The sequence below is a fragment of the Elephas maximus genome, chromosome 3, assembly GCF_024166365.1.
Source record: "Elephas maximus indicus isolate mEleMax1 chromosome 3, mEleMax1 primary haplotype, whole genome shotgun sequence".
Classification (NCBI taxonomy): domain Eukaryota; kingdom Metazoa; phylum Chordata; class Mammalia; order Proboscidea; family Elephantidae; genus Elephas; species Elephas maximus.
Genome location: NC_064821.1, coordinates 81,519,028 through 81,543,201, shown reverse-complemented (window position 1 = coordinate 81,543,201; position 24,174 = coordinate 81,519,028). Strand labels below are relative to the sequence as shown.

At 46.6% G+C, this 24,174-nt stretch overlaps 2 protein-coding genes across 3 annotated transcripts in view; both read left to right on the top strand.

The window, feature by feature from the left end:
• Positions 1-2,250: 2,250 nt before the first annotated feature.
• On the top strand, positions 2,251-8,673 carry MYCL (MYCL proto-oncogene, bHLH transcription factor). The gene is made up of 3 exons (XM_049878888.1): positions 2,251-2,417; positions 2,776-3,280; positions 6,189-8,673. The coding sequence occupies exons 1-3, from the start codon at positions 2,337-2,339 to the stop codon at positions 6,785-6,787; spliced, it is 1,185 nt and encodes a 394-aa protein (XP_049734845.1). The 5' UTR covers positions 2,251-2,336; the 3' UTR covers positions 6,788-8,673.
• Positions 8,674-18,806: 10,133 nt separating this feature from the next.
• The window catches only part of TRIT1 (tRNA isopentenyltransferase 1), a 39,431-nt gene continuing 34,063 nt past the window's right edge, over positions 18,807-24,174 (top strand). For both annotated transcript variants that reach the window (XM_049878885.1, XM_049878886.1), the window contains exon 1: positions 18,807-18,980. In XM_049878885.1, the coding sequence (XP_049734842.1) occupies positions 18,807-18,980 (174 nt within the window). The remainder of the gene's footprint in view (positions 18,981-24,174) is intronic.

Here is a 24,174-nt window from a genome sequence, read left to right as displayed (position 1 = left end):
TTGGTAACTCTCCTTGGTCTCTGCTTCCTTTGCTGCGCAGACCCCTCCTGACTGGCACCTTATTTCTTTAGCTGCATTAATACCTTTATCAAATTATAGTCTAAACTGGGCCTGAGAGTTATTCTCTCTCCATTAGGTAGGATGGCTCATCTCCACTTTAAAGCATTAGAGGTTTGTGTTCAGTCAAACAGGTAACACATTTACTAAGGGCCATGATGTGCTGGGCTCTGTTCTAAGCCCTGGGGTTACAGCATTGAACAAGACTGGCACTTACCCCTGCTCTCATGGAGTTTACAATCTAGTGTGAGGAAGACAGATATTAAACAAACAAAATTAAAAGTGTGCAAAATGAGGAGCACCCTGATTCCCAGAAGATAATTTCCTTTTTCCTAGTTTTTGGGTGGGAGCAGGCACCTCCTAGTTGCTCTCAGATATCACCTACAGACAATAAAACCAAAAAAGGGGGGAGTTGCTGAGTGAAGGGTCTAGTCTAGATAGAGAAAGAAGGCCCATTTTCCATGCATAGATTCTCAGCCTTCTGTGGTACCTATATCCAAAATTCTTCTAATAACATGATTTTCTGCTTAAATTTATTTAGGGTTGATTTCTGTAGTTTGTAACCAAGAACCCTGCCAGCAAGCATTTCAGACATCTGTGGACCAGAGAATCAATCACCAAGAGGCAGTTCCAATCCCTTTGCCTCAGCGTTGGGACCAAAACTGGAACTTTTCTGATCTGTGCCCGGGATTTAGCACAGAGCAAGAACCACACGCAAGGCTGTCTCAATAAAATCTGGTTGCCTGAATCACTCAGGAAGTCAGTTAACAAGTATCTGCCAGAAACCGTTCTAGGTGCTGCGAATACGAAACAAGTAAGAACTAGTTCCTGCCTTTAAGGGTGTTCCACATGTGCCTCAGACCCAACATGTCCAAAACTGAGGGTATCAACTTCCTTGCCTTCTCTCCCAACCCGTATATCAACTCATACCTTAAGCCCATACTCCAACCACATTGAACTGCTTGCACTTCTCACTTCCCTCTGCTGGGTTTGGTATTCTTAGACCACACGTGTGGGAAGGAAAGAGAGACAGCAAGAAATCAGACTAGAATGCCAGGTGGAACCTTCTAGATGTATTGGCTCCTGTCCCAAATTACTTCCCTTGGGCCTATAACTCAGACTGGTGCTGTAGCTTAGTAGCTTTTCGTCTTTCACCGAAGGTATTTTGCATAGAAGATGACACAAAGGGCTTATGTGTTCATCATTTTGGCCTGAAATGCAGGACCAGCGATGTTCCCGTTTTACAGATGAGCAAACAGAGCTTCAAATGACTTAGTTCCATAGTCAGCATATGGCAAAGCAAGGGCTTGAATGAAGTTTCCAGACTCCAAATGATCATTGTCTTTCCTCTACTGGGACAGCAGCTATAGAGTGTTTTGTGTAGGCGTGGGAAGAAGGAAGGTTTCAGTCCTAGCCTGGGCCCCGAGGGGTTGGGGAGGAGTTCTCCCTCTCTGTTGGCCCCACCACCTTATCCTGTTCTGCTTGTCTCTCCTCCAGGGCCGATACCCTTTGCTGGATGCTCTATTTAAATCCTCACAACAACCCTGTGAGGTAGGTATTAGAACTCCTTCATTTTATATATGAAGCTGAGGCTCAGAAAGATTAAATTTTAGGATCCAAAGCCCGGAGTCTTCGCCACTTCGTTCCTCTGCGGTCCAGCCTTTGGCTACAGCGCTAAGAGACGGGTGATGAAGCGGATGCAGGCAGCCAGCCCGAGCTCACGGCTGAGGGCCGCCAGGTGGCGCTGGTGGAGGCGCAACTGCCCCCCGCGGGCCGGACGCACCTGAACCGAGCGGGGCGCGCCGGAGGAAGCAGGCTCGCGGGGCGGGATGAGGAGCCGCTTTATTCCTCAGCCCACAATAGGCACGGAGTTTTAGTTCAGCCTGCTGGGGACCGCTGTGGTTTCGTTAGAGAGTCCACCAGGCGACCGCCGGGCTGCATCAGCTAGCCGCCTGCTTTGCACTTGCTAGCGCGCAATTAATTTTGGGAAGCAGAGCCCGAGAGAGCGGCCAGGAGGGGTGAGGCCGCGGCTCTGCAGCCCCAACCTGTCGCTGCAGGGAGGGGCGGGACAGGGGGCGGGCCCTGTCCGGCAGGGCCCGCCCCCCTGTCCCCGAGCCCGGGGCGCGCGACCAGATATAAGGCAGCCGGGAAACAATGCTCCTGCAGCTCGCGCTCCCGCGCCGATCCCGGGAGCGTCCGGGCCGCCGTGCGCGAGCGAGGGGGAGTGCGCGCGGGGGGGAGCGCGCTCTTGAGTGTGGGGCGCGCGCTCGGTGGCGCGCATGTTCGTGTTTGCGGACTGCCGGGCTGACCCGAGCCGGCGGGGAGCCGGTCTGCTCCTAGTGGCTGGCCGCCGGAGCGAGGTGAGGCGGCGGGCGGCCCGGGGACCGATCTGGGCGGGGGTGGGGGGGCAGGCTGCCTTCTGGACACAGTGCGCCCCCGCTTGGCCCAGCCCGACCCTGTGAGCTGCGCTCCGGGCGGCGCTGGCAAAGTTTGCTTTGAACTCATTCCCCGCAGCCTGGTCTAAGCGCACTGAGTGGCTTCCCTGGGCGCGCTGACCCAGGGTCTGGCTTCCCAGGACTCCGAGGCAGGGCGCGGGCTGCAAGCCGGTGGGGCTGGGGAAGGACCGGAGCCCGGCGGCCGGCTGTGCTGAGGAACCCAGGGACGCCTCCCTCCCCCGGCCTGCACCCGGGTCAGCACGTCCCCTCTTCCCTCTCGCAGGGAGCGGACATGGACTTCGACTCGTTCCAGCACTATTTCTACGACTATGACTGCGGGGAGGATTTCTACCGCTCCACGGCGCCCAGCGAGGACATCTGGAAGAAATTCGAGCTGGTGCCGTCGCCCCCCACGTCGCCGCCCTGGGGCTTGGGTCCCGGCGCCGGGGACCCGACCCCTGGGATTGGTCTCCTGGATCCGTGGCCCGGAGGGGGAGCTGGGGATGAGGCGGAATACCGGGGCCAGTCAAAAGGTTGGGGCAGGAACTACGCCTCCATCATCCGCCGTGACTGCATGTGGAGCGGCTTCTCGGCCCGGGAACGCCTAGAGAGAGCCGTGAGCGACCGGCTAGCCATCGGCGCGCCCCGCGGGAACACGCCTAAGGCGCCCACCGCCCCGGACTGCGCTCCCAGCCTCGAAGCCGGCAACCCGGCGCCCGCCGCCCAGTGTCCACTGGGCGAGCCCAAGACCCAGGCCTGCTCGGGGTCCGAGAGCCCTAGCGACTCGGGTAAGGATCGCCCCGGGCCACCTAAGAGGGGGCACCCTATGGGTGGCCAAAGTTCTACCGCTGACTGAGGTCAGGCGCTAGGTTTTGGCAAGCCCTTTACCCACCTCCCCTATTCCCTAGCTGAAGCTGCAAGTGTAGCCCCCAGCAGTGTCTGTCTGACACGTGGGTGTGTTAGTAAACAGTTTGGAGAAGTGGTGTGGGAGTCAGCATCCTTTTGATGATGATTGGAGCCCCAGGGGACAAGACAGAGAGTGTTGGCACTTGCAGAGGACTATACTGGTGTTGGACTGTGGGGGATTTCTGTCCTTGGGAGGCTGGAAGGGGTCCCTTAAGGATCACTCCAGGCTTGAAGCATTTTTGTCACTTCCTCTTTTCTCTGGGAAACTCACACCCTCCCTAGGGAGGGAGGAAGCTGAGAAACCTTTTGTGCAAAACTGCCTTCATCCTTTAAAAAAAAAAAGAAAAGAAAAGAAAACTAGGTCTCCAGCCCACTTTATTTAAAAATGCCAATAATGCCCTTCCATGGCACCTCCCACCCCTTACCATGGTCCATCCTCACCACCACCCACCAGACAAGCTGGGGAGGAATGAACACTCCTCATCGACAGATGGAAAAACTGAGGCTTAGAGATAGAGGAGTCCCTAGAAGTGAGCCCCAGCTTCCTGCCGTCTAGATAGCCTTCTTTCCCCAACCCTCCGTCTCAACCAGGCACGTTGATTTTTAGTCTTCGTTGTCACTTACCTGAGAAGGTTGTACCTTGCCTTTTTGCCTTAGCCTGAGGTGGAAAGGTGTCCCAGCTCCCTCCCCATTCATCTGAGGGCTTCAGTTGCTCCCTGGCCTTCAAGCAATGTTCATGGGCCCCTACTTTGTGCCAGTCTCTGAGCTAGGTGCTGAGGCCACAGACGTGGCGCTCCAGTCCTTTGGTGGAAGTGCAAGCCTCACTGAGGGCAGGCTCTGCAGCATCCTGTGCACCAGATGACGTTGTTCTTAGCCCAGCCCCTCAGACTCATGGGAAATACTGGAGAGGATACTTTGGTAGGGTGCAGACCAAGGCTGGCTCAGGTAAATCAGGACCGAAAAAACTCACTGTAGCTTTTAAGAATAATTTTTAAATGACCATTTGAGAGGAAACTGAGGAATGGGGTATGGGAGTTGTCACACACTTGAGGGGAATAAAAAGGACAACCAGAAAAATTAAAATTCACTTTTTTTTTCAGTCCTCTGCTTGCTTTCTATACCAAAAACTTGTGTTTGTTTAATGGCTTGAATAAGAATCCTTGATATCAAGAATCCAATAAAGATGTATCCTGCCAAGCCTGGTGGAGTGGTAGTGTGGAAACGGCATTCTTTGAGGACTCTGGAGATCTCAGTTTGGGATCCAGAACATCACTAAAGTGATGTGTGGACTTGGTTCTGGGCTTCAGTTTCTCTCTTTGTGTGTTAAAGGCCTGTCCTGATGAAGTTCTTATCTGCATAAAGAAGAGTTAGATACTTGCTACTCTGAAAAAGAGAATGGTGTGTTAAATTATTTCTTTCTCAGTCATGGGGTTTAACAGTGAAATATTAAAGATATGGGATCAGGGGAAGCCTCCTGAATCATTTTCTGACCTGCCCTTTAACCTGAACCTGGTTGAGGCTCCTGGTTCACTCACAGGCCACATGGCCCAGAACAAAATGCAACAGATTGCAAACAATGAGGGGGGTGGGCAGAGTGACTGACGGCAGAGCTCAGCCAATAGGGACTAGGGGCTGGTTAAAACAGCATTCCAAACACAGCTTAGCCAGCCAATCACAGGCTTTGGGGCCAGGAGGGATGAATGGTCAGGTTTTATTAATGGAGAAATAATGTGATTGTCCACACAATGGAAGCCTTCCTGACAAAGGGGCTCTAGCATCCTGAGATGCAAAGTAGGCCGAGAACCGAGCTCTTCTGTTGTCAGGCTGAAATGCATTAAGGAGGCCTCCTCTGTGGGGCCTGCAAAATGTGTGGAACACGGAGTGTTTTCTCCCAATTGCCCCTCTCTTGGCTGGGGGTAACCTCAAAGACTCGGGCCAGGAAATGGTGGGGCCGGTTCAGGTGTCTATCCAGGTTCCTGGTGGTTTGGTCCTTGTAGCAGGACATCATCCTGCTGCTCAGTTTCTGCTGTGGTAGCTTTGTGACGTTCCTACAGCTTTCACCGACCTGTGATTACAAATCCAACCCTCTCCTGGTCCAGGGAAGGGGGTGGGGCCGTCGACCTATAAATGATGGATGACTTTAGAAACCCGTTGAACCCAGGAGCAAAATGCTCCTTAGGGAAACCCTATCCCTCCCCTCTGTGGGTGAGGAAGGCTGGGTTGTGGCCCTCCCTTCTCTGAATCTTCAGCTGAAAGGGCTTGCAGAGTAGAGAGGTGGGGGAATAATAGGATTTATAACTTGTGAAAAGTAACAATTCCCCAAGTGCAGGCTGTGCTGGGCAGGAACAAAGGGCAGCTCTGCCCACAGACCCCTCATTTACAATTCTGATGGGGCATGAAAGAGCCCGACTGAGGAAGATCTTTATAACTAAACTTTGTCCCAGGCCGGTAGCTCTTTCTCTCCATCCCCTCAGTGGGGGAGGGTAGAGCCTGTGCAGACTGGGGGCTGTTGGCTTGGGTTTGTCTTTTGTTCTTATCTAAGCCTTGCTGTGCAAAAGGAAATTGGAGAATATTTTCCTTCTTGCTTATTTCCCTTCCTTTGCTTTACACTGCCCTTACCCAATTACGAATGGTTCAGCCGGCCTTCTCCTCACTTCAATTTATTTATATCTAAATTGGGAAAAAGTCACCTCCCTTCCCCAGCTCCAGCATAGAGAGCTCAAGCTGTAGCGTCTGTGTATGTGTTTCTCACGGGGTGTGTTCCTTCTCTTGCTCTCTCTTCTTGGACAGAGGGGGAAGAAATCGATGTTGTGACAGTGGAAAAGAGACAGTCCCTGGGTGTACGGCAGCCGGTCACCATCACAGTGCGCGCAGACCCTTTGGATCCCTGCATGAAACACTTCCACATCTCCATCCATCAGCAGCAACACAACTATGCTGCCCGTTTTCCTCCAGAAAGCTGCTCCCAGGAAGGGGCTCCAGAGAGGGAACCTCAAGAAGGAACTCTGGAGAGACGTGCTCCAGAGGAAAAGGAAGATGAGGAAGAAGAAGAGATTGTGAGCCCTCCACCCGTGGAAAGCGAGGCTCCCCAGTCCTGCCACCCCCGACCTGTCAGTTTTGATACCGAGGATGTGACCAAGAGGAAGAACCACAACTTCCTGGAGCGCAAAAGGCGGAATGACCTCCGGTCTCGGTTCTTGGCCCTGAGGGACCAGGTACCCACCCTCGCCAGCTGCTCCAAGGCCCCCAAAGTAGTGATCCTAAGCAAGGCCTTGGAATACTTGCAAACTCTGGTGGGTGCAGAGAAGAGGATGGCCACGGAGAAGAGGCAGCTCCGATGCCAGCAACAGCAACTGCAGAAAAGAATCGCGTACCTCAGTGGCTACTAACTGACCAAAAAGCCTGACTTCTCTGTCTTACAAAAACACAAATTTATTTTGTATCCTTCCCCCTCCCCCTTAGTAATTTGCACATTTTGTTTACGGCGGGACAGTCTGGACAATAGATCTCAGAATGCATTGTAGCCAGTGCACACAATAAGGGCTTGCATTCTTGGAAACCTTGAAACCCGGCTCTCTCTCTTCCCTGACTGGTTGGAATGCTGTGTCTTCTCTGGCCCTTTGGCTTCTCAGGCAGGCAGCTGACTGTGGAGCCTTGGGGTCTGCCTAGCTCACTAGCTCAGAAGAAAAGCCTGACAGATGCTATGCAACAGGTGGTGGACGTTGTCGAGGGGCTCCAGCCTGCATGAAATCTCACACTCCGGATGAGCTTTAGGCTGGGAAAAGATGCTCCCAGTGGGGTCTCTGGGGTGATGCTAGGACAGCTGGGCCTAGATATTCTTCCTGAGGCTCCTTTTTCCAGGAGACACATGAGCTGTCTTAGATGGAGACAAGCTTGCAGACTTGATCAACACGGACCATTACCTCACTGTCAGACACTTTATAGTAGCTGAGAAGTTGGTAAACCTTTGAGATATATTGGTGTATATATAAACCTTTTACCTAAACTCTCAATGCTGTGACCTTGAGAACTTTTAAAGAGCTTGCCTTCTAGATTCTTTGTCTCAGAGCTCTCTGGGCCCTTTCCTCTGAGGGAAGGACCATTCATTCTGTCCTCACAAGGGACTTTTTTTCTATTTCATTCTACCTTTGTTATGCAATGGAATCTACTGCACTTCTTTCCCACAGGTCAGAAATATTTCCCCAAGACACAGAGAAATTGGTCCTAGCCTGGGTTATTTTCTGAGGGGCCCTTGAGGCTCATGTTGGAATCTTTTCTCCAGGCAGGCGTAAGGCACCTGAGAAGGGAGAACTGTACCACTTCCTCTTTCCCACCTCCCTCTCATTTCAACTCCTGATTGTTAAGTTTGAAGTTCTATGGAACCATGCAAAGCTATCCTCATGCAACCAACTCCAAGGAAAACAGACTGGCTCTGTGGTCACCCTTGGGCCCCCACCAGCCTGCCGTGAGTCAGATTCTTTTCCCAGAACCTGGGCCTTACCGAAGTTCTGGGGAGAGCCACTGAGACTCATCTGGTGGAGCCAGTGCTCCAGAAGGTGGACCTGCTTCCTGGTGGGTTTTAAAGGAGCCTCCAGTAGCTCTGTTTAGCCAACCATGATGTATTTTGTCCCAGCTGGACTCTGTAGCTCCAAGTGGAGTCTGGGTGCAGCCTCCAGCGTAGGAAAAGCACCCAACTCAACAGGTGTCATACAGGCAACCTCAGGAGCCCCTAGGTCTGGTTTGAAAGAAGGACCAGCCCCTCTAGAACTCTGCCCAGTGCAACAGGTGCCTACTGGCAGTGGGATTGAAAGTGGGGGTGGAGGTGGGGTGGGGTGTGGTTGGCAGAGCTCTATCTGTGGCTCTGGAAAACCAGCTGCTGCTCCCAAACCTATTGTCCATGATCTGTTTCTGAGATTGCTTCCTGATCTCAAAGAACCCCAGTGGAAGTTTGCAAATAGTTTCTGTACATTCTGGAGCATGGTTTTCCGGAACCAACTGACCCTTGGAACTGTCTTTGGAGGATAGGTGGGATGTAGGTTACTGATGTCTCACCTGAAAAGCTTGCGTTTTATAAGCTGCTGTTGGGTATTATGCTGGGGGCAGTCTTTTTTTTTTTTTTTTCTTTTATATACTGTATTTTTGTATGACTTTTGCAAAGTGGTGTTAATTGTTTTTGTACAAGAAAAAAACTCTTGGGCAATTCTCCTGTTGCAAGGGTATGATTTATTTTGAAAGACAAGTTTACCTGAAATTTTGTATTTTCTTGTGGTTATCGATGGCCTGATTTTAAATGTTGCCTTCTGGGACACCTCCTTCTAATAAAAGATTTCTCAAACATGTCAGAGTTGGGGCAGCTTATACCATCTGAGTTCCTTAAACCAAGGAGAACTCTTTCAGCGTAGCCACAAGTGATCTACAGGGCTACATTTCCTTAACTATGTTGCTAACCTGGTCATTCCACTCTGGGTTCCTGAAATGCCATTTCAGACATGTCTAAACAATGTAGGCTCAGTACTTGGTGAATGTGAAATTCTCTTGTGAATTGCAGAGTGCTGAATTTGTGCTTTAAAAAACCAAAACCAAACCCACTGCCATTCATAGTGACCCCGTAGGACAGAGTACAGCTGCCCCATAGAGTTTCCAAGGAGCATCTAGTGGATTCAAACTGCCAGCCTTTTGGTTAGCAGCTGAACTCTCAACCACTACGTCCCCAGCTCCACCACTTACCTGTTCTGTGGCTTTTTAGCTTTACCTTTCTGAGCCCTATATCCTTATCTACAAATGGGAGTAACTGCTACTTCACAGAGTTTTTGCAGGTATTAAATGAAGTAATAGACTTTAAACTGCTTTATAAACTATAAAGCCTTATATTCTTTTTTTTTTCATTTTTTAAATTGTGCTTTAAGTGAAAGTTTACAGTTCAAGTTAGTTTCTCATACAAAAATTTATACACACATTGTCATGTGACCCTAGTTGTTCTCCCTATAATGTGACAGCACACTCCTCCTCTCCACCCTGGATTTCCTGTGTCCATTCAACCGGCTCCTGTCCCTTTCTGTGTTTTCATCTCGCCTCTGGACAGGAGCTGCCCATTTAGTCTCATGTATCCATCTGAGCTAAGAAGCACACTCTTCACATGTACCATTTAATGTCTTATACTCCAATCTAATCCTTGTCTGAAGAGTTGGCTTTGGAAATGGCTTTAATTTTGGGCTAACAAAGAGTCTGGGGGTCATGCCTTCTGGGGTCCCTACAGTCTCAGTCAGACCATTACGTCTGGTCTTTTTACTAGAATTTGAGTTCTGCACCCCGCTTTTCTCCTGCTCTGTCAGGGACTCTCTGTTGTATTCCCTGTCAGGGTGGTCACTGGTGGTAACTGGGCACCATCTAGTTTTTCTGGTCTCAGGTTGATAGAGTCCCTGGTTTATGTGGCCCTTTGTTTCTCCTGGGCTTGTATTTTCCTTGTGTGTTTGGTGTTCTAAGCCTTATATTCTTTAGGGTGGCATTGTCCTTATCTTGGTGATATTTTAAAAGTCACCCTGATGTAATGTGATTTTTCTAACAGAAAGGGAGTTTATTTTCTTTCTCCCAGCAGTAATGAAAGAAAATTAAGGCTCTGTTTCCCTCCCATGATTCTCATAAACTTGCCATAAATGTAAGAGGGGAGAATTTAATAGTAGTTATTCCTGATGGGGAGCCCCTGGGTGATACAAATGGTTAACACACTGGGCTGCTAACCGAAAGGTTGGATATTCGAGTCTCCCCAGAGGTGCCTCAGAAGAATCAGCCATTGACAGCCCAGTGGGGCACAGTTCTACTCTGATATCGTGGGGTCTCTGTAAGTTAGGGTCAACTCCACAGCAACTGGTTTGGTTTTTTAGTTGCTGATGGAGCCCTGCCTACCTCTAGGTACTCTGCACCTTTACAAGCATGGGCCAGGGCTACAGAGGAGGAAACCGAGGTTCTGAGAGTGAAACAAGACTGCCCAGGGTCCCACAGCTAGTAAGTAAATGAGTTGGGATTTGAAACCAGCTCTGCCTATCTCTAGAGCCAAAGTCTTAACCACTGCATTGTAATGATCAGCATGTTTTGTTAGCATAGGGTGTGTGAAGGAGGTTAACAGGGGATTCCATCACTTAATTGCTAATTTGAATTCTCTCTCCTTGGGGCCACTGAGCCTGGCATTTGTTGGGATGAATTACAGCGTATGTTCCATGACCAACCTCTCTGCAGCATTTGTGGGCAGAATGGGATAACCTTGCCCCACAGAGGCCTTTTCTGAGACTGTGGAAAGAAAACAGTTGCTGTTTAGAAAGGTCATGAGCATTGAGTCAGGAGAAGGCCGCTTTGCCTCTGCTCATCCCACCTTACATCTAGGACCTGGGGTCGGTGTTGCCTGCCTGCACTCCGATGAAGCCTGCGTAGGGTCAACAAGCTATTCTTAATTTCTTATATTTACAAATGGCCCTCTTAATGACTTTCACCATAGCCTGGGAAGTAAGCAATACCAGCCATATGGTACCGGAGCCAAGAAAGGTCATTTCTCGCTCAAGGTCACACAGCAAGATCAGGATTCCAAGTCCAGTCTCCCATCAGGTGAACTTTCCACTCAGTCTCCACTGCCCTCCGTCACCAAACCCGCTTCACGGGTAGCTGGTTGATAAAACAGACTTGGGTTACGGGAACTCTTAAAACACTTTCTCTCTTTTAGTAATAGCCACCCTGTTTCCCATGTATTCATCCCCCTTTCTTGAGGCCATTTGTCAAGAGGCAAAGGTATAGAACTTTTCTTAACTTACTGGACACTCAGTAAAATGGTAGGTGCTCCTGGGTACAGGCACTAACACTAGCTATTTTACATAACTTAATTTCTCACGATAACTTTGAGAGCAGAGTGGTATCAGCCCCATTTCACAGATGAGCACACTGAAGCTCAGGGACATTTAAATCATTTGTCTAAGCCCACACAGCTAGTTACCAGCTGCCTGACTTCAAGCTTCAGCTCCTTTGAGTCCCTGTTTGCTGAAAAAGGAGTGGGAGAAAAGCTATCTCCTGGGGGAGAGGGGGGTGTTTCTGGAATGTGAGGTATTTTAAGCTCCTTTCTACCTCATTTCTACAGACTCCTACCTCTATCTTTGTCTGAAAATAGCAAAGAGTTTATTCCTGAATTTCAGAGAACAATTTCTACAAATTAGGTTTGCCTCTGAATAGTACACCTAAGGGAATACACATCCAAATCAAGAAAGTAAACAACGACGGGTGGCCGAGAAGGCACACTGATATAAAAAAGAAAGGTCATCTCCCCATTAGATAATTACACGCTAAAGTGGGTACTTAACTCCTGTTCCTACTTTAGGGGACGGAGACAGGTTGAATGATCTATGATGTCTGAATTTGTCTGAAGTACCCCAGGGTAAAGATACTGCAGAATATCCACTTTAGATGGGTGAAAGGGGAGTATCTTTGCTGACCTGGAAGGAGATAGTAGGGAATGAGAGAGGCTCCTTTCCAAGGACGGGAATATCAGTTGGGAAATGACTGATGGCTGGGTACCCTGGGGTAGGGATGTTCTAAATGTCAGCTGAAGTTCCGGTCAGCCTGTTGGTATGTGGGCATTTCTACTTTCAGCCCAGTAGGCAGCTTTTGTTAATGTCTGTTTATTTAGAGCTTCTCCTGCCAAGGGGATCTGTGTTAATTTTACCATTCTCTTGGCGAGGAAATGTAAATATGTTCTTAAAAGTCTCTAATCAGGTGTGTTATTAAATGATTAGGCTCAGTGCCAGAGGTCCAGTAGGTGTCCAGTAAATTTTGGATTGCCTTTAACTTTGAGGGAGTCAGTATGGTTAAGTGGTCAGCCCTACCAAGTAGATCTCAGTTCCAAATCTTGGCTCTGCATTTTTGAGATGCATGACCTTGAGCAAGTTTTTAGCCTCTCCCAGCATCAGTTTCCTCATCATGCAGGTATAAATAATAGCACCTGCAAGAAATAGTAAGTGCTCAGTAAATGGTGGTTGTTAGCTGCCGTCAAGTAGGTCCCAACTCATAGTGACTTCGTGCGGAACAGAACAAAACGCTGCCCAATCCTGGGCCATCCCCGTGATCAGTTGAGGATCAGATCATTGTGATTCATAGAGTTTTTATTAGCTGATTTTTGGAAGTAGATCACCAGGGCCTTCTTCTTAGCCTGTCTTGGTCTTGAAGCTCTGCTGAAACTTGTTCAGCATCATAACCATATGCAAACCTCTACAGACAGATGGGTGGTGACTACACATGAGATGTACTGGATGGGAATTGAACCCAGATCTCCCACATGGGAGGCAAGAATTCCACCATGGAACCACCCCTGCCCCCATTAGTAAATGGTTAGTGTTATATAAACTATGTTAACAAGTCACACCTAAAATGCAGATTAAATAGTCGTAGTTGAAAGGAGGAACAGAAGCAATTGGTAAGAGAAGAACTGCTTCCCAGAAGTACTTAAGGTAATCTGGAGTGCACACGTTGATGCATAAAGAGGCAGTAAATCATCAGGGGGAGAGTAGCCAGGGTTTTGGATGATGGAGATAGGTGGAGGAGGAAGAGAGGGCAAAGACTCAACCCTCTAACTGGTCCAGGCATCCCATAGTGCAGGGGTTGCGTGTCTGTAATGCTGGTATACACATGGGCCCTCCATTTGTCCTCACTGGGCACTGTGGTGCCTTCATACTGAACTGGCGTTGGTACCAGGACTGACTCCATTCAGTCACTAAATACTCTAACGCCTATTTTGTTAAGGCAGTGATTCTCAACCTGAGTGTGTCTTAAGAATCTATTCCCTCCCCTCTCTCTCTTACCTTGCCCCCAGACCCTGCTGCACTAGGTCTGGGCCAAGAATCTACATTGCTAATAAGCTCTGCAGGGATGCAGAATCCTGAGACCACACTCAGAAAAACACTGGTATAAAGTGTTGGAGCCAGATTCTGCAGAGATACAAAAGTATTCACAGAAGGAACTGTGTAATGGTTAAGAACTCTGACTTGGGGTTACTTCCTATGTGATGTTGGGCAAATCACCCAGCCTCTCTGGGTCCTGGAAGTCTTCTTTTGTAAAATGGAGATAATGGTAATACCTAACTCACAGACTGTTGTGAACATTAAATGAGTTATTACATGTAAAGTGTTTAGAGCAGTGTCTGCCATATAGTAACAGCAATATGTTAGCGATGATATATGCCTTCCTTCCAGAGGTTTATGAACGTGCAAACATGATCACAAAATATGGCAGTATGTGTCTTAGACAAGGGCTACAAGCCTCAGAAGAGGAAGAGAAAACTGCAGTCATTCAGAGAGTTCTTGTTGGAGGTACTGTGACTTCAACTGGGACTAGAAATATAGGTGATGTTTGACTAAGTGAAGAGGAAGAAGGTGTTCTAGGCTAAGGGAATAGTTTGGGGAAGAGGGATTGGGGAGGCTGCATCAAATCTGGGGAAAGGGAAGGAATCTGGTCTGATTTGCTGGCTGGAGGGGCTCAAGCAAGGTGGATTACGCTAGACTTCTAAGAGAATCTCTTCAGTAGCAAACATTCTCTGTGATTCTTTGAAATAAGGAAGCTGGGGTAAGAAACTATTGTGGTTTTGGACACAAGAAGACTGAGGTGATGGGGTCATAAAAAGAAGCACCCAACAGGAAGTTGGAAATGTGACACTGATGCTTTGGAAAGGGGTTTGAATGGAAGATACAGGTTTGAGACTCCCCAGAATAGAAAGGTGATAAAGGATCAGAATGCCAGGTGACGGGAAATGGAGGGAGAAGAGAAGTAGAAGAGAGGACTTCAAAGAGCCATGGGATTAGATCTGGAAAGGATTTCTGAGGGCCAGCCTCTTTTCCCCTTTTGCATCAGCCCAGTCCCAATTTTGCAGCCTTTGGGGATCCCCTGTAGGTGTGCAGACCCTCTTAGAGGGCTGAGCAGGCTGTAGCAAACCCTACCACTCAATTTCTGGTGTAACACAAACCCTGTAACATGGTGAGCTCTACTCTGTACTTCCCGTCACTTGTTTTGAGCAATTTTCATGCTCCCAAATTTGACTTGGCCAATCACCAATGAGAACAGCAATGTAAACAGCAAGGCATCCAACCAAAGTAAGGTATTATGATTACTAATAGGCATCAAGTTCATCATGAACTATTTCCTACAGAAAAAAACACTTTTTTTAGAATGTGGTGTCTTAGTAATTTGGTGCTGCTATAACAGAAATACCACAAGTGGATGGCTTTAACAAACAGAAATTTATTCTCCCACATTTTAGGAGGCTAGAAGTCTAATTCAGGTGCCAGCTCTAGGGGAAGGCTTTTTCTCTCTATTGCTCTGGGAGAAGGTCCTTGTCATCAATCTTCCCTTGGTCTAGAAGCTTCTGGGTGGAGGAACCCTGGGTCCAAAGGACATGCTCTGCTCCTGGCTCTTCTTCCTTGGTGGTAGGAGGTCCCTCTACCCTCTGCTCCATTCTCTATTTTATACCTCAAAAGAGATTGACTCAAGATACAACCTAATTCTGTAGATTGAGTTCTGCCTCATTAACATAACTGCCTCTAATTCTTCCTCATTAACATCGTAGAGGTTAGGATTTACAACGTATCGTATAATCACATCAGATCACAAAATGGTGGATAACACAATACTGGGAATCTTGGCCTAGTCAAGTTGACATACATTTCTGGTAGGCACGATTCAATCCATAATATGTGTGATAGCTAAATAGTATTGACAGCTGGGCTCAAAAGGCATCTTGGGTTGTACCAAAAAGCTAGTGTTTGTCTTTAACCCAACTCTTTTCCCTTATATTGGAGATAGCTGCTTCAGACCTTCTTTGGCATGTTCTTCCTTCTATCCTGAATCTCACAGCACCCTCTAGAATTCCATCTTAGACATTCGTGTTTCTGTATGTTCTGCTTGAAATGGCCCTTCCACTGTAATGGTTTCACCTTTCACCTTCTTCTACAATTCTTTCTCTAAATAAATTTTTTAAATGAATTATTTTAAACATATAGAGGACAGGAAATAATATAATAAACACTAAAGAGCCATTGCCCAGATTTTTCTCCCTACCTTTCTGCTGCCCTCTCTTTCTCCTTTTCTGCTATATTCCCATCTGCACCCCACCCCATGGACTGCCCTCAATTTCCTAAAGATGGTGAGGTAGGTGCAGCGGAGCCCCGACCTGACTACATAGCTACCCCAAAGGTGCAACACACCCACGCACCCCTCCTCCCCGCCCACACACATTGGAGTGAGAATTAGCTGGCTGATTGCAGACATTCAGAAGGGTAGGCAAGGAATTACGACCCTCCAAGTAATTTGAATATCCCTATCATCTTTTTTTTTTTTTTTTTATCACCTTACTCTTGCATTTTAGATATGTTCTGCCTACCGACTGAACTTATCCTGGCGTTTTTGCCTTTAAAACTAGATTTCTTTGCCTAAAATAATCTGTAATGACATCTTTTTTTTTTTTTATCACCTTACTCTTGCATTTTAGATATGTTCTGCCTACCGACTGAACTTATCCTGGCGTTTTTGCCTTTAAAACTAGATTTCTTTGCCTAAAATAATCTGTAATGACATCTTTTTTTTTTTTTTTTATCACCTTACTCTTGCATTTTAGATATGTTCTGCCTACCGACTGAACTTATCCTGGCGTTTTTGCCTTTAAAACTAGATTTCTTTGCCTAAAATAATCTGTAATGAGTGTAATATGTCAGAGATGGACTTCTGCAGGCTCCATGCATACACTCTGCTTAAATGAGAGAGTACCTTTCCTCTTCAGCTTCCTTTTCACAATAGATTAGACTACTTTCCACCTGGCCTCATAGAAGGAAGAGAGAGGGATCAGTGTTAATACCTGGGCATGACTACAGAGCAGCTTTTCTGACTCCTTTTTGCCTTCTTTTGTCTCCTTATTACCTTACAAAGCTTCCTACTAGAGTGTTCATAGACTTCAATCTACCAATTTTCCCCTTGAATTTAATGTCTCCAATTAGAATTTTAAGTTATAGATTATCATTCTGGAAATATTTTCAGTACAATTTAGAGTTGAGGATCATTAGGGATACAAGTAAAATAGCTTAAACGTATTTTAAAAAATGTATTTCCAGTTCCTTTTGATAGGACTGGTAGAATAACAAGGAATGGAAATGATACTATGTTTTTCTCACTGCTCCACATTTGTTTTGGACCACAGGCTCCATTTTGATTTAGGAGTCTTTCCTGTTCAGCATTTCAGTGATAATTCTCCCCATGGTCTACAGGATCCCTGTTCTCCTTGTTTCTATAGCAACAGTCCTGTGTTGCTTGGCTAGAAGCAATTTTCTACTGCTGTGGTGAAGCCCCATTTTTTCATTCCTTTCTTTCTCGTTGCCTTGGTAACCAGCCTCTCCCTCTTCTGGTCTCTTGGTGGTAAATTCCAACCCAACTCCCCTCCCTTCAATTTTATTTTGTTTCTCTAGTAACAGTCACCTGCTCATGGCTTGAACAGTGCTTTCCTACCTGTGAGTGTGGGTATTCTGTTATGGTCAGATTGTCATCATGAAATTGGCCTTCCTTTTCCTTTATTTGCATAATTTCTCTGGCCTGCCATCTTTCTGGTGGTTGTCATGGTAACTGTACCCTCTGAAAGTCTCCAGGCCAAGGCTCTACAGTTAACAACCATCATATAAGAGTGTCTGCCAATGTGTGGCCACATATCTCCATTTTAAACCCAGCTCCAGGCGGGTGCCACAAATTGACAGAATAGAGCTTTCGATCAAAGCAAGCTGAACTGAGAAAAGGACTTACTCACAGGGGAGCCAAAACTGGAAACTGGTGTTCTCCAAATAATATATGTGGCTACATAGTTTAGGCTGGGTCTGTAAGAGCAGCCATTAGTCATTATGCCAACCTGTGATCCAACTGATTGAGAAATGTACTGGCAGTGATTTCAGGCAGGACCTTCATATGCTCTAAACTTCCAGTGTGGACTTCTCTGGCACAAGGGGTCCTGGTGATATGACCCGAGAGTTAGGCAGAGTCAGGTAATCTCAGGGAGAAAGCAATTACGACTCTTAGGTTGGTTAACAAGGGCTACCAGAATGGGTATTTAGGCACTTTCACATGTACTGAAAATTTCTCTGCCCTTAGACTGCTGCTTTTACTTCTTTAGTGAGGCAGGTGGGGTATTACTATTATAATAATACAAAGTTTTCAACAAATGGTGGTTGTTATGTGCCAGGGCATTGTAGCAGGCAGTTTTCAGACATTACTTCCTTTTGACCACATGGCAATCCTGGCAGGTATTTAAAGATAAGAAAACCAAGACTAAGAGGTGAAGCAAATTGCAGGAGATCACACAGCTGATCAGTGAACCCTGTCTGTCTGATTCCAAAGACCTTTCTTAAAGGTTGTGGAGTCTCCAAAATTTTGGTCCTTCTGGCCCTACTCTTCCCGACCCCCACTTTAATCTGAGGGTTGCTACCCGCTTTATCCTCTTTTTCCCTAGTTATATTTTGCAGGTTGTTTGATTGTTTTTCTCTGTTCTCACCCCATCTCTTGCATCCTTTGGTAAAGGAGTTGGAAAGTCTTGTCCTGCCTTTTGGTTGCTTCTGAGCTTGTATTCTGAGATAAAAACAGAGTAGCTGCCCTTGCCTGAGAGCTGGGCAGACCTGATCCTGGAGAACACTGGCTCACTGGCTCCAGGACTACATAGGCAAGCCACTCTCCTCTCTATATATAAACAATTACTAGGGGTCTATTAGGTACCAAAGGAGCCCTGGTGGTGCAGTGGTTAAAGTGCTTGGCTACTAACCAAAAGGTTGGCAGTTCGAACCCATCAGCTTCGCAGGAGAAAGATGTGGTAGTCTGCTTCCTTAAAGATTTAAGGAAGCCTTGGAAACCCTGTGGGAGCAGTTCTACCTTGTCCTATAACGTCGCTTTGAGTCGGAATTGACTCCACAGCAGTGGGCTTGGGGTTTGGGATATTCGGTACCAGGTACTCTGCTAGGTACTGGAGAAAGCTATGACCTAGGCAGACTTCGTCCCTTGCCTTTATGGAACCAACGACCTGGAGTAGAAGTCAAACAAACAATTCGTAAGTCCTAACTGGGTTTTTGGGTATGAAGAAAAAGAACCAGGTGCATAAAAGAGAGAGTAATAGGGACAGATCTATTTTATATGGGGCTGCCATCCCCCATTTAACAGAGGAGATAGTTGAGGCTCGGACACCAGTTATCGATCATAGTCACGCTGGGAGCCTCTTAAGATTGGAGACCTAACCTTTTACGTTCTCCCTACAGAGCCAGAACGGACTCGACCGCAACGGGTTACAGAGCCCAAAGCCCACGCAGGCGTACTGACGGTTGCCATGGGAACAGCTGCTTCGGCGCATGCGCAGAAGTATTCAAGATGGCGGCGGTGGCGGGCGCGCGAGCTGTTTCTGTGGGTTCTGGCCTCCGGGGCCTGCGACGGACACTGCCTCTTGTAGTGATTCTCGGGGCCACTGGCACCGGCAAATCCACTCTGGCGTTGCAGCTAGGGCAGCAGCTTGGTGGCGAGATCGTGAGCGCTGACTCCATGCAGGTATGGCAGTGCGGCTGGCCCCGGGCCTATGAAATCCAGAGGCCGCGTGCAGGCCTCCGACGGGGTTAATTCTCTGTCGCGTAGTCGTGTTGAGTGAACCCCGAGGCTTGTGAGGGTGGAGGGGGCAGGTGAAAGGAACTCATAATGACTGGGTGCCCACCATGTGCCAGATAAAGTCCTGGGTGTGTCACATTTATCATCTCGTTTACTTCTGATGACATTATTATTTGGTAGGTACTACTATTCTCTTCGAGGAGCCTTGGTGGCGCAGTGGTTAAGAGCTCGGCTGGTAACCGAAAGGTCGGCGGTTCGAAGCCACCAGCCGTTCTGCGGGAGAAAGGTGTGGCAGTCTACTTCTATAAAGATTACAGCCTCGAAACCCCTATGGGGTTGTCCTATAGGGTCTTTAAGAGTCCGAATCCAGTAGACGGCAATGGGTTGGGTTAGTGTCTTCATTTGTGGATGTGGAATTGGGGCCTAGGGAGAGACATGAAGTGACTTTGTGTCACATAGCGAGTAAGTGAGAGACTGTATTTTAACCTAGGTTTGCCCGAAGCCTAATACAAGGCTTTCGTATAGGCGTCCAATAAATATCTTTTGAATGGAAATTACTTTAGAGGTTTTGGTATTTAGAGTGATCCAGCGAGATCAGGGTAAATTGGTTACCATCTCTGAGTGTCTGCTGGCGAATGGAATAGGGTGGATAGTCAGGAGACAGGGCTTCTAGTTCCAAATCTGCCACTGGCTGTGTGTCCTCGGGTTAATAATTTCGTTTACTTGGACGTTATTTTTTTTACCTGTAAAGTGGAGAAAATGCCACCTACCTCACAGAGCTGTAGTGCTTAATAAATAAGATCGTGAGCGTTAGGGTGAAGAGCAGGGTGGCCTGACCTGGGCAAGACCAAGCCCTTGGTAAATGGTTGTTGCAACTGAGGTTTTTAACCGTGCTTAGCTTGATCAGGGAAATCCTGGTGGTGTAGTGGTTAAGAGCTACAGCTGCTAACCAAAAGGCTGGCAGTTTGAATCTACCAGGACTCCTTGGAAACTCTATGGGGCAGTTCTGCTCTGTCCTATAGGGTCGCTTTGAGTTGGAATGGACTCTTTGGCAACGGGTTTTTTTTTTTTTTTTTCCAGCTTGATCAGAGTCGAGGGGGACTTTGTCCTGTTCTTTTAGCCAGGGAGAGACCCAGAGAGGTATAGTACTTACCACTCCTGGAGGCGTTTGTGCTGGACTGAGAGTGGTAAATCTCTGGGTGAATTTGGAATAAGTGCCTGATGGAAGAATTGCGATAGCTATTTGTTGAAGAGAATTGACAGTTATGAATGTTCACAGAGTAAATGAGATGCTAGAAATGAAATGCCTGGTACGAACCTAGCACCTGATGGGTACTCAGCCAAGAGTCCTTGCCCCTACTCTACCCAATAAACCTCCTGGCATGGTTTCTGCTCTCAGTAGTTCATTTGGGGTGAGAAGATCGTCAGTACACATGAAATGATTAGGATAGTTTCAACAAAGACTTGTTCAGAACCTACTTTATGCCAGCTTCAGGAGACAGACTTTGGCTCAAATCTGAGCCCTGCGTTTTCCAAGATATGTGACTTAAGCCTGACTTCTTCGTGCCTTCGTTTTTTTTCGTGTAAAATAGGAAGAATATCAGTGACACAATGTTATTGTGATGATTTGATTAGATAAAGTATGTAAAAAAAAAAAAAAAACAGTTGCTGTCAGTTGATTCCATAATGTGTTAGAGTATGGTTGTGCTCCGTAGGGTTTCAAGGGTTGGCTTTTCGCAGGTAGATCTCCAGGCCTTTCTTCAGAGGTGCCTCTGGGTGGATACAATACAAAATATGGCAGAGTAAGTGCTAAAAGTGTGGTAGCTGTTGTTTTCTGTAAGGCCCTGTGGGAGAGACAAAACCATAATCCCTGTCTTCAAGGAGTTTTAGTTCAGCTAACTATGAAACAAGGCAGAGTTAGTGTGAACAGAGCTATTAATGGTGCTTTGCAAGGTGGAGGGGTTGGGGAAGAGAGATTTTATGAAAAACTATTAAGTACAATAGAATTCTGAAAAGGAGAAATCAGGGAAGGTTGGTGTAGTCATGAAAAGTTCTCTGAAAAAAGGCTTGAAAGAGATGTAGTTTGAATAGATGAGAAAGAAAGGAAGGCAAATCAAAAGAAGGAACATGAATGAAGATTTAGAGGGTGAAATGGACTTAGTGTGTAGGGAGGACAGTGAAGAAAGACTGTTCAATAGAGAGCTATTGTAGGTATTGTAGAGTGGGAGATGAGTAACATGATGAAGGCAGTGTGTAGGGAGCATTCATCTGTGAGCAGTATGCATTGTGAACTGGACTGGGAAAGTGGGAAGGGAAGGCAACCTCAGTATAGCTTTTTGGCCTGATACTTCAGGTACTTGAGTAATATGGACTTCAGTAAGATAGAATTACACTGATGATATCAAAGGTCCATTCCAGTCTTAATGTTCTATAACTTCTATAATTCTGGGTTTGTGTGGCATTAGTGGGAATGGTAGGAAAGAGAAATATGTAACATTTTCAAGGTATTACGATGTTACAATATGAGTTGATCACTGGAGAAAGACGAAAATAATACAAAGTGGTGCAGGATTCAGGTTTAGGTGCCTCGGAGAGTACTGTGAACCTGGAAGTCAGAGAGATCTGACTGAGTCACAGCAGGAGTGGCAACAGGACATCTAAGTGGAAGTCTAGTGGATATATGGAGAACACAGCAGGTGTGAGCCCACTTAGGACTCTTGGACTTGCTCCTCTGCCTGGAACGTATGGCCCATGCATACCACATAGCTCTCTCCCTGTCTTTGTCTCGATCTTTACTCAGCTGTAACCTTACTGAGGCCTTCTCTGACCATAGTATTTAAAATGACACACCATTGCCTCCCCCTTTCCCCTACACGCATCCCACACATAGTCCCTGTAAGGAAAATGTTCTCAATAAATCATCTTAATTTTACATCTATTTATAAGTAAGTTAGTGGTTTCTGGCAGTGAAGGTTGAGTATAGCTCTGTAATGGCTATCATCCATTTCTCAGAAATATTTCTTTGCTTGGGGCTCATAGCTGTGTACCGTAAGGCTGAAAGGTTGCTAGAGGTCTTGCTGGCCCGTGCCAGTGGGATACTTTGTGCCTCGTATACCATTGATGGTATGGTGGGTCCTTAATATTTGATAAACTATTTGTTAAACTGCCTTATTAAAACGGCACATCTCAACCCGATCAGATTCTTCCTGGGATTTTAAGTAACTAGAATATGAAAATTAAATTCTTTCATCCAAAGATGCCATGAGGATTGATTAATACATGAAAAACATTTTCAAGATTGCCAAGCTTTCTAAACTGGCTATAGGTTGTGTTTATGGTTATTATACTTTGGATATTCATAACATTTGCTCTTGGTCTCCATTGGAAACCTTTGATCTTTGATTTTACTTTTCAGCCCAAATAATGAAAGAAAGCATCCTTGTTCCATTTACTATGGGTATACACAAGTCTTCATTTCTGCCCATGCTCCCCATCCTGTCCTAGGGTAGTGCTGTTCTGCTTGATTTTTAGCCATTGGAAGGAGAGGCTGCTTTTCAGTAACTTGAAGGGGGCTCAAAAAATATTTCATAAGCAGGTGAACAAAATGACATTTTTAATGTTGGATCACCAACTCCTTGAGAGAATATTTTGAATTTTAAATAAATCCACAGGTAGAATATATAACTTAAATTTGTATGTTGTTGTTGCTGCTAGATGCTGTGGAGTCAGTTCTGACTCCTAGAGACTCTGTGCACAACAGAACAAAACACTGCCTGGCCCTGCACCATTCTCACAATCATTGTTATGCTTGGGTTCATTGATGCAGCCACTATGTCAGTCCACCTCGTTGAGGGTCTTCTGCTTTTCCGCTGACCCTGTACTTTGACAAGCATGGTGTCCTTCTTCAGGGACTGATCCCTCCTGTGAACATGTCCAAGGTATGTAAGACGCAGTCTTGCCATCCTTGCTTCTAAGGAGCATTCTGGTTGTACTTCTCCCAAGACAGATTTGTTCGTTCTTTTGGCAGTCCACGGTGTATTCAGTATTCTTCGCCAACACCGTAATTCAAAGGCGTCAGTTCTTCAGTCTTCCTTATTCGTTGTCCAGCTTTCACGTGCATATGATGCAATTGAAAATACCATGGCTTGGGTCAGGCGCACCTTAGTCTTCAAGGTGACATCTTTGTTTTTCAACACTTCAAAGAGGTCGTTTGCAGCAGATTTGCCCAGTGCAATGCATCTTTTGATTTCTTGACTGCTGCTTCCATGGCTGTTGATTGTAGATCCAAGTAAAATGAAATCCTTGACAACTTCAGTCTTTTCTCTGTTTACCATGATGTTGCTCATTGGGCCAGTTGTCTTCTTTATGTTAAGGTGCAGTCCATACTGAAGGCTGTCTGTGGTCTTTGATCTTCATTAGTAAGTGCTTCAAGTCCTTTTCGCTTGCAGCAAGCAGCCTAACGCAGGTTGGTAATGAGTCTTCCTCTAATCCTGAAGTCCCGTTCCTGTTCATATAGTCCAGCTTCTTGTATTATTTGCTCAACATACAGATTGAATAGGTATGGTGAAAGGATACAACCCTGACACACACCTTCCCTGACTTTAAACCAATCAGTATCCCCTTGTTCTGTCCGAATAACTGCCTCTTGATCTCTGTAAAAGTTCCTCATGAGCACAATTAAGTGTTCTGGAATTCCCATTCTTCTCCATGTTATCCATAATTTGTTATGATCCACACAGTCGAATGCCTTTGCATAGTCAATAAAACACAGGTAAACATCCTTCTGGTATTCTCTGCTTTCAGCCAGGATCCATCTGACATCAGTAATGATATCCCTGGTTCTGTGTCCTCTTCTGAAACTGGCCTGAATTTCTGGCAGTTCCTTGTCGATACACTGCTGCAGCTGTTTTTGAATGATCTTCAGCAAAATTTTGTTTGTGTGTGACATTAATGATATTGCTCTATAATTTCCGCATTTGGTTGGATCACCTTTCTTGGGAATAGGCATAAATATGGATCTTTTCCAGTCAGTAGGCCAGGAAGCTGTCTTCCATCTTTCTTGGCATGGACGAATGAGCACCTTCAGCATTGCATCTGTTTGTTGAAACATCTCAGTTGATATTCCGTCAATTCCGGGAGC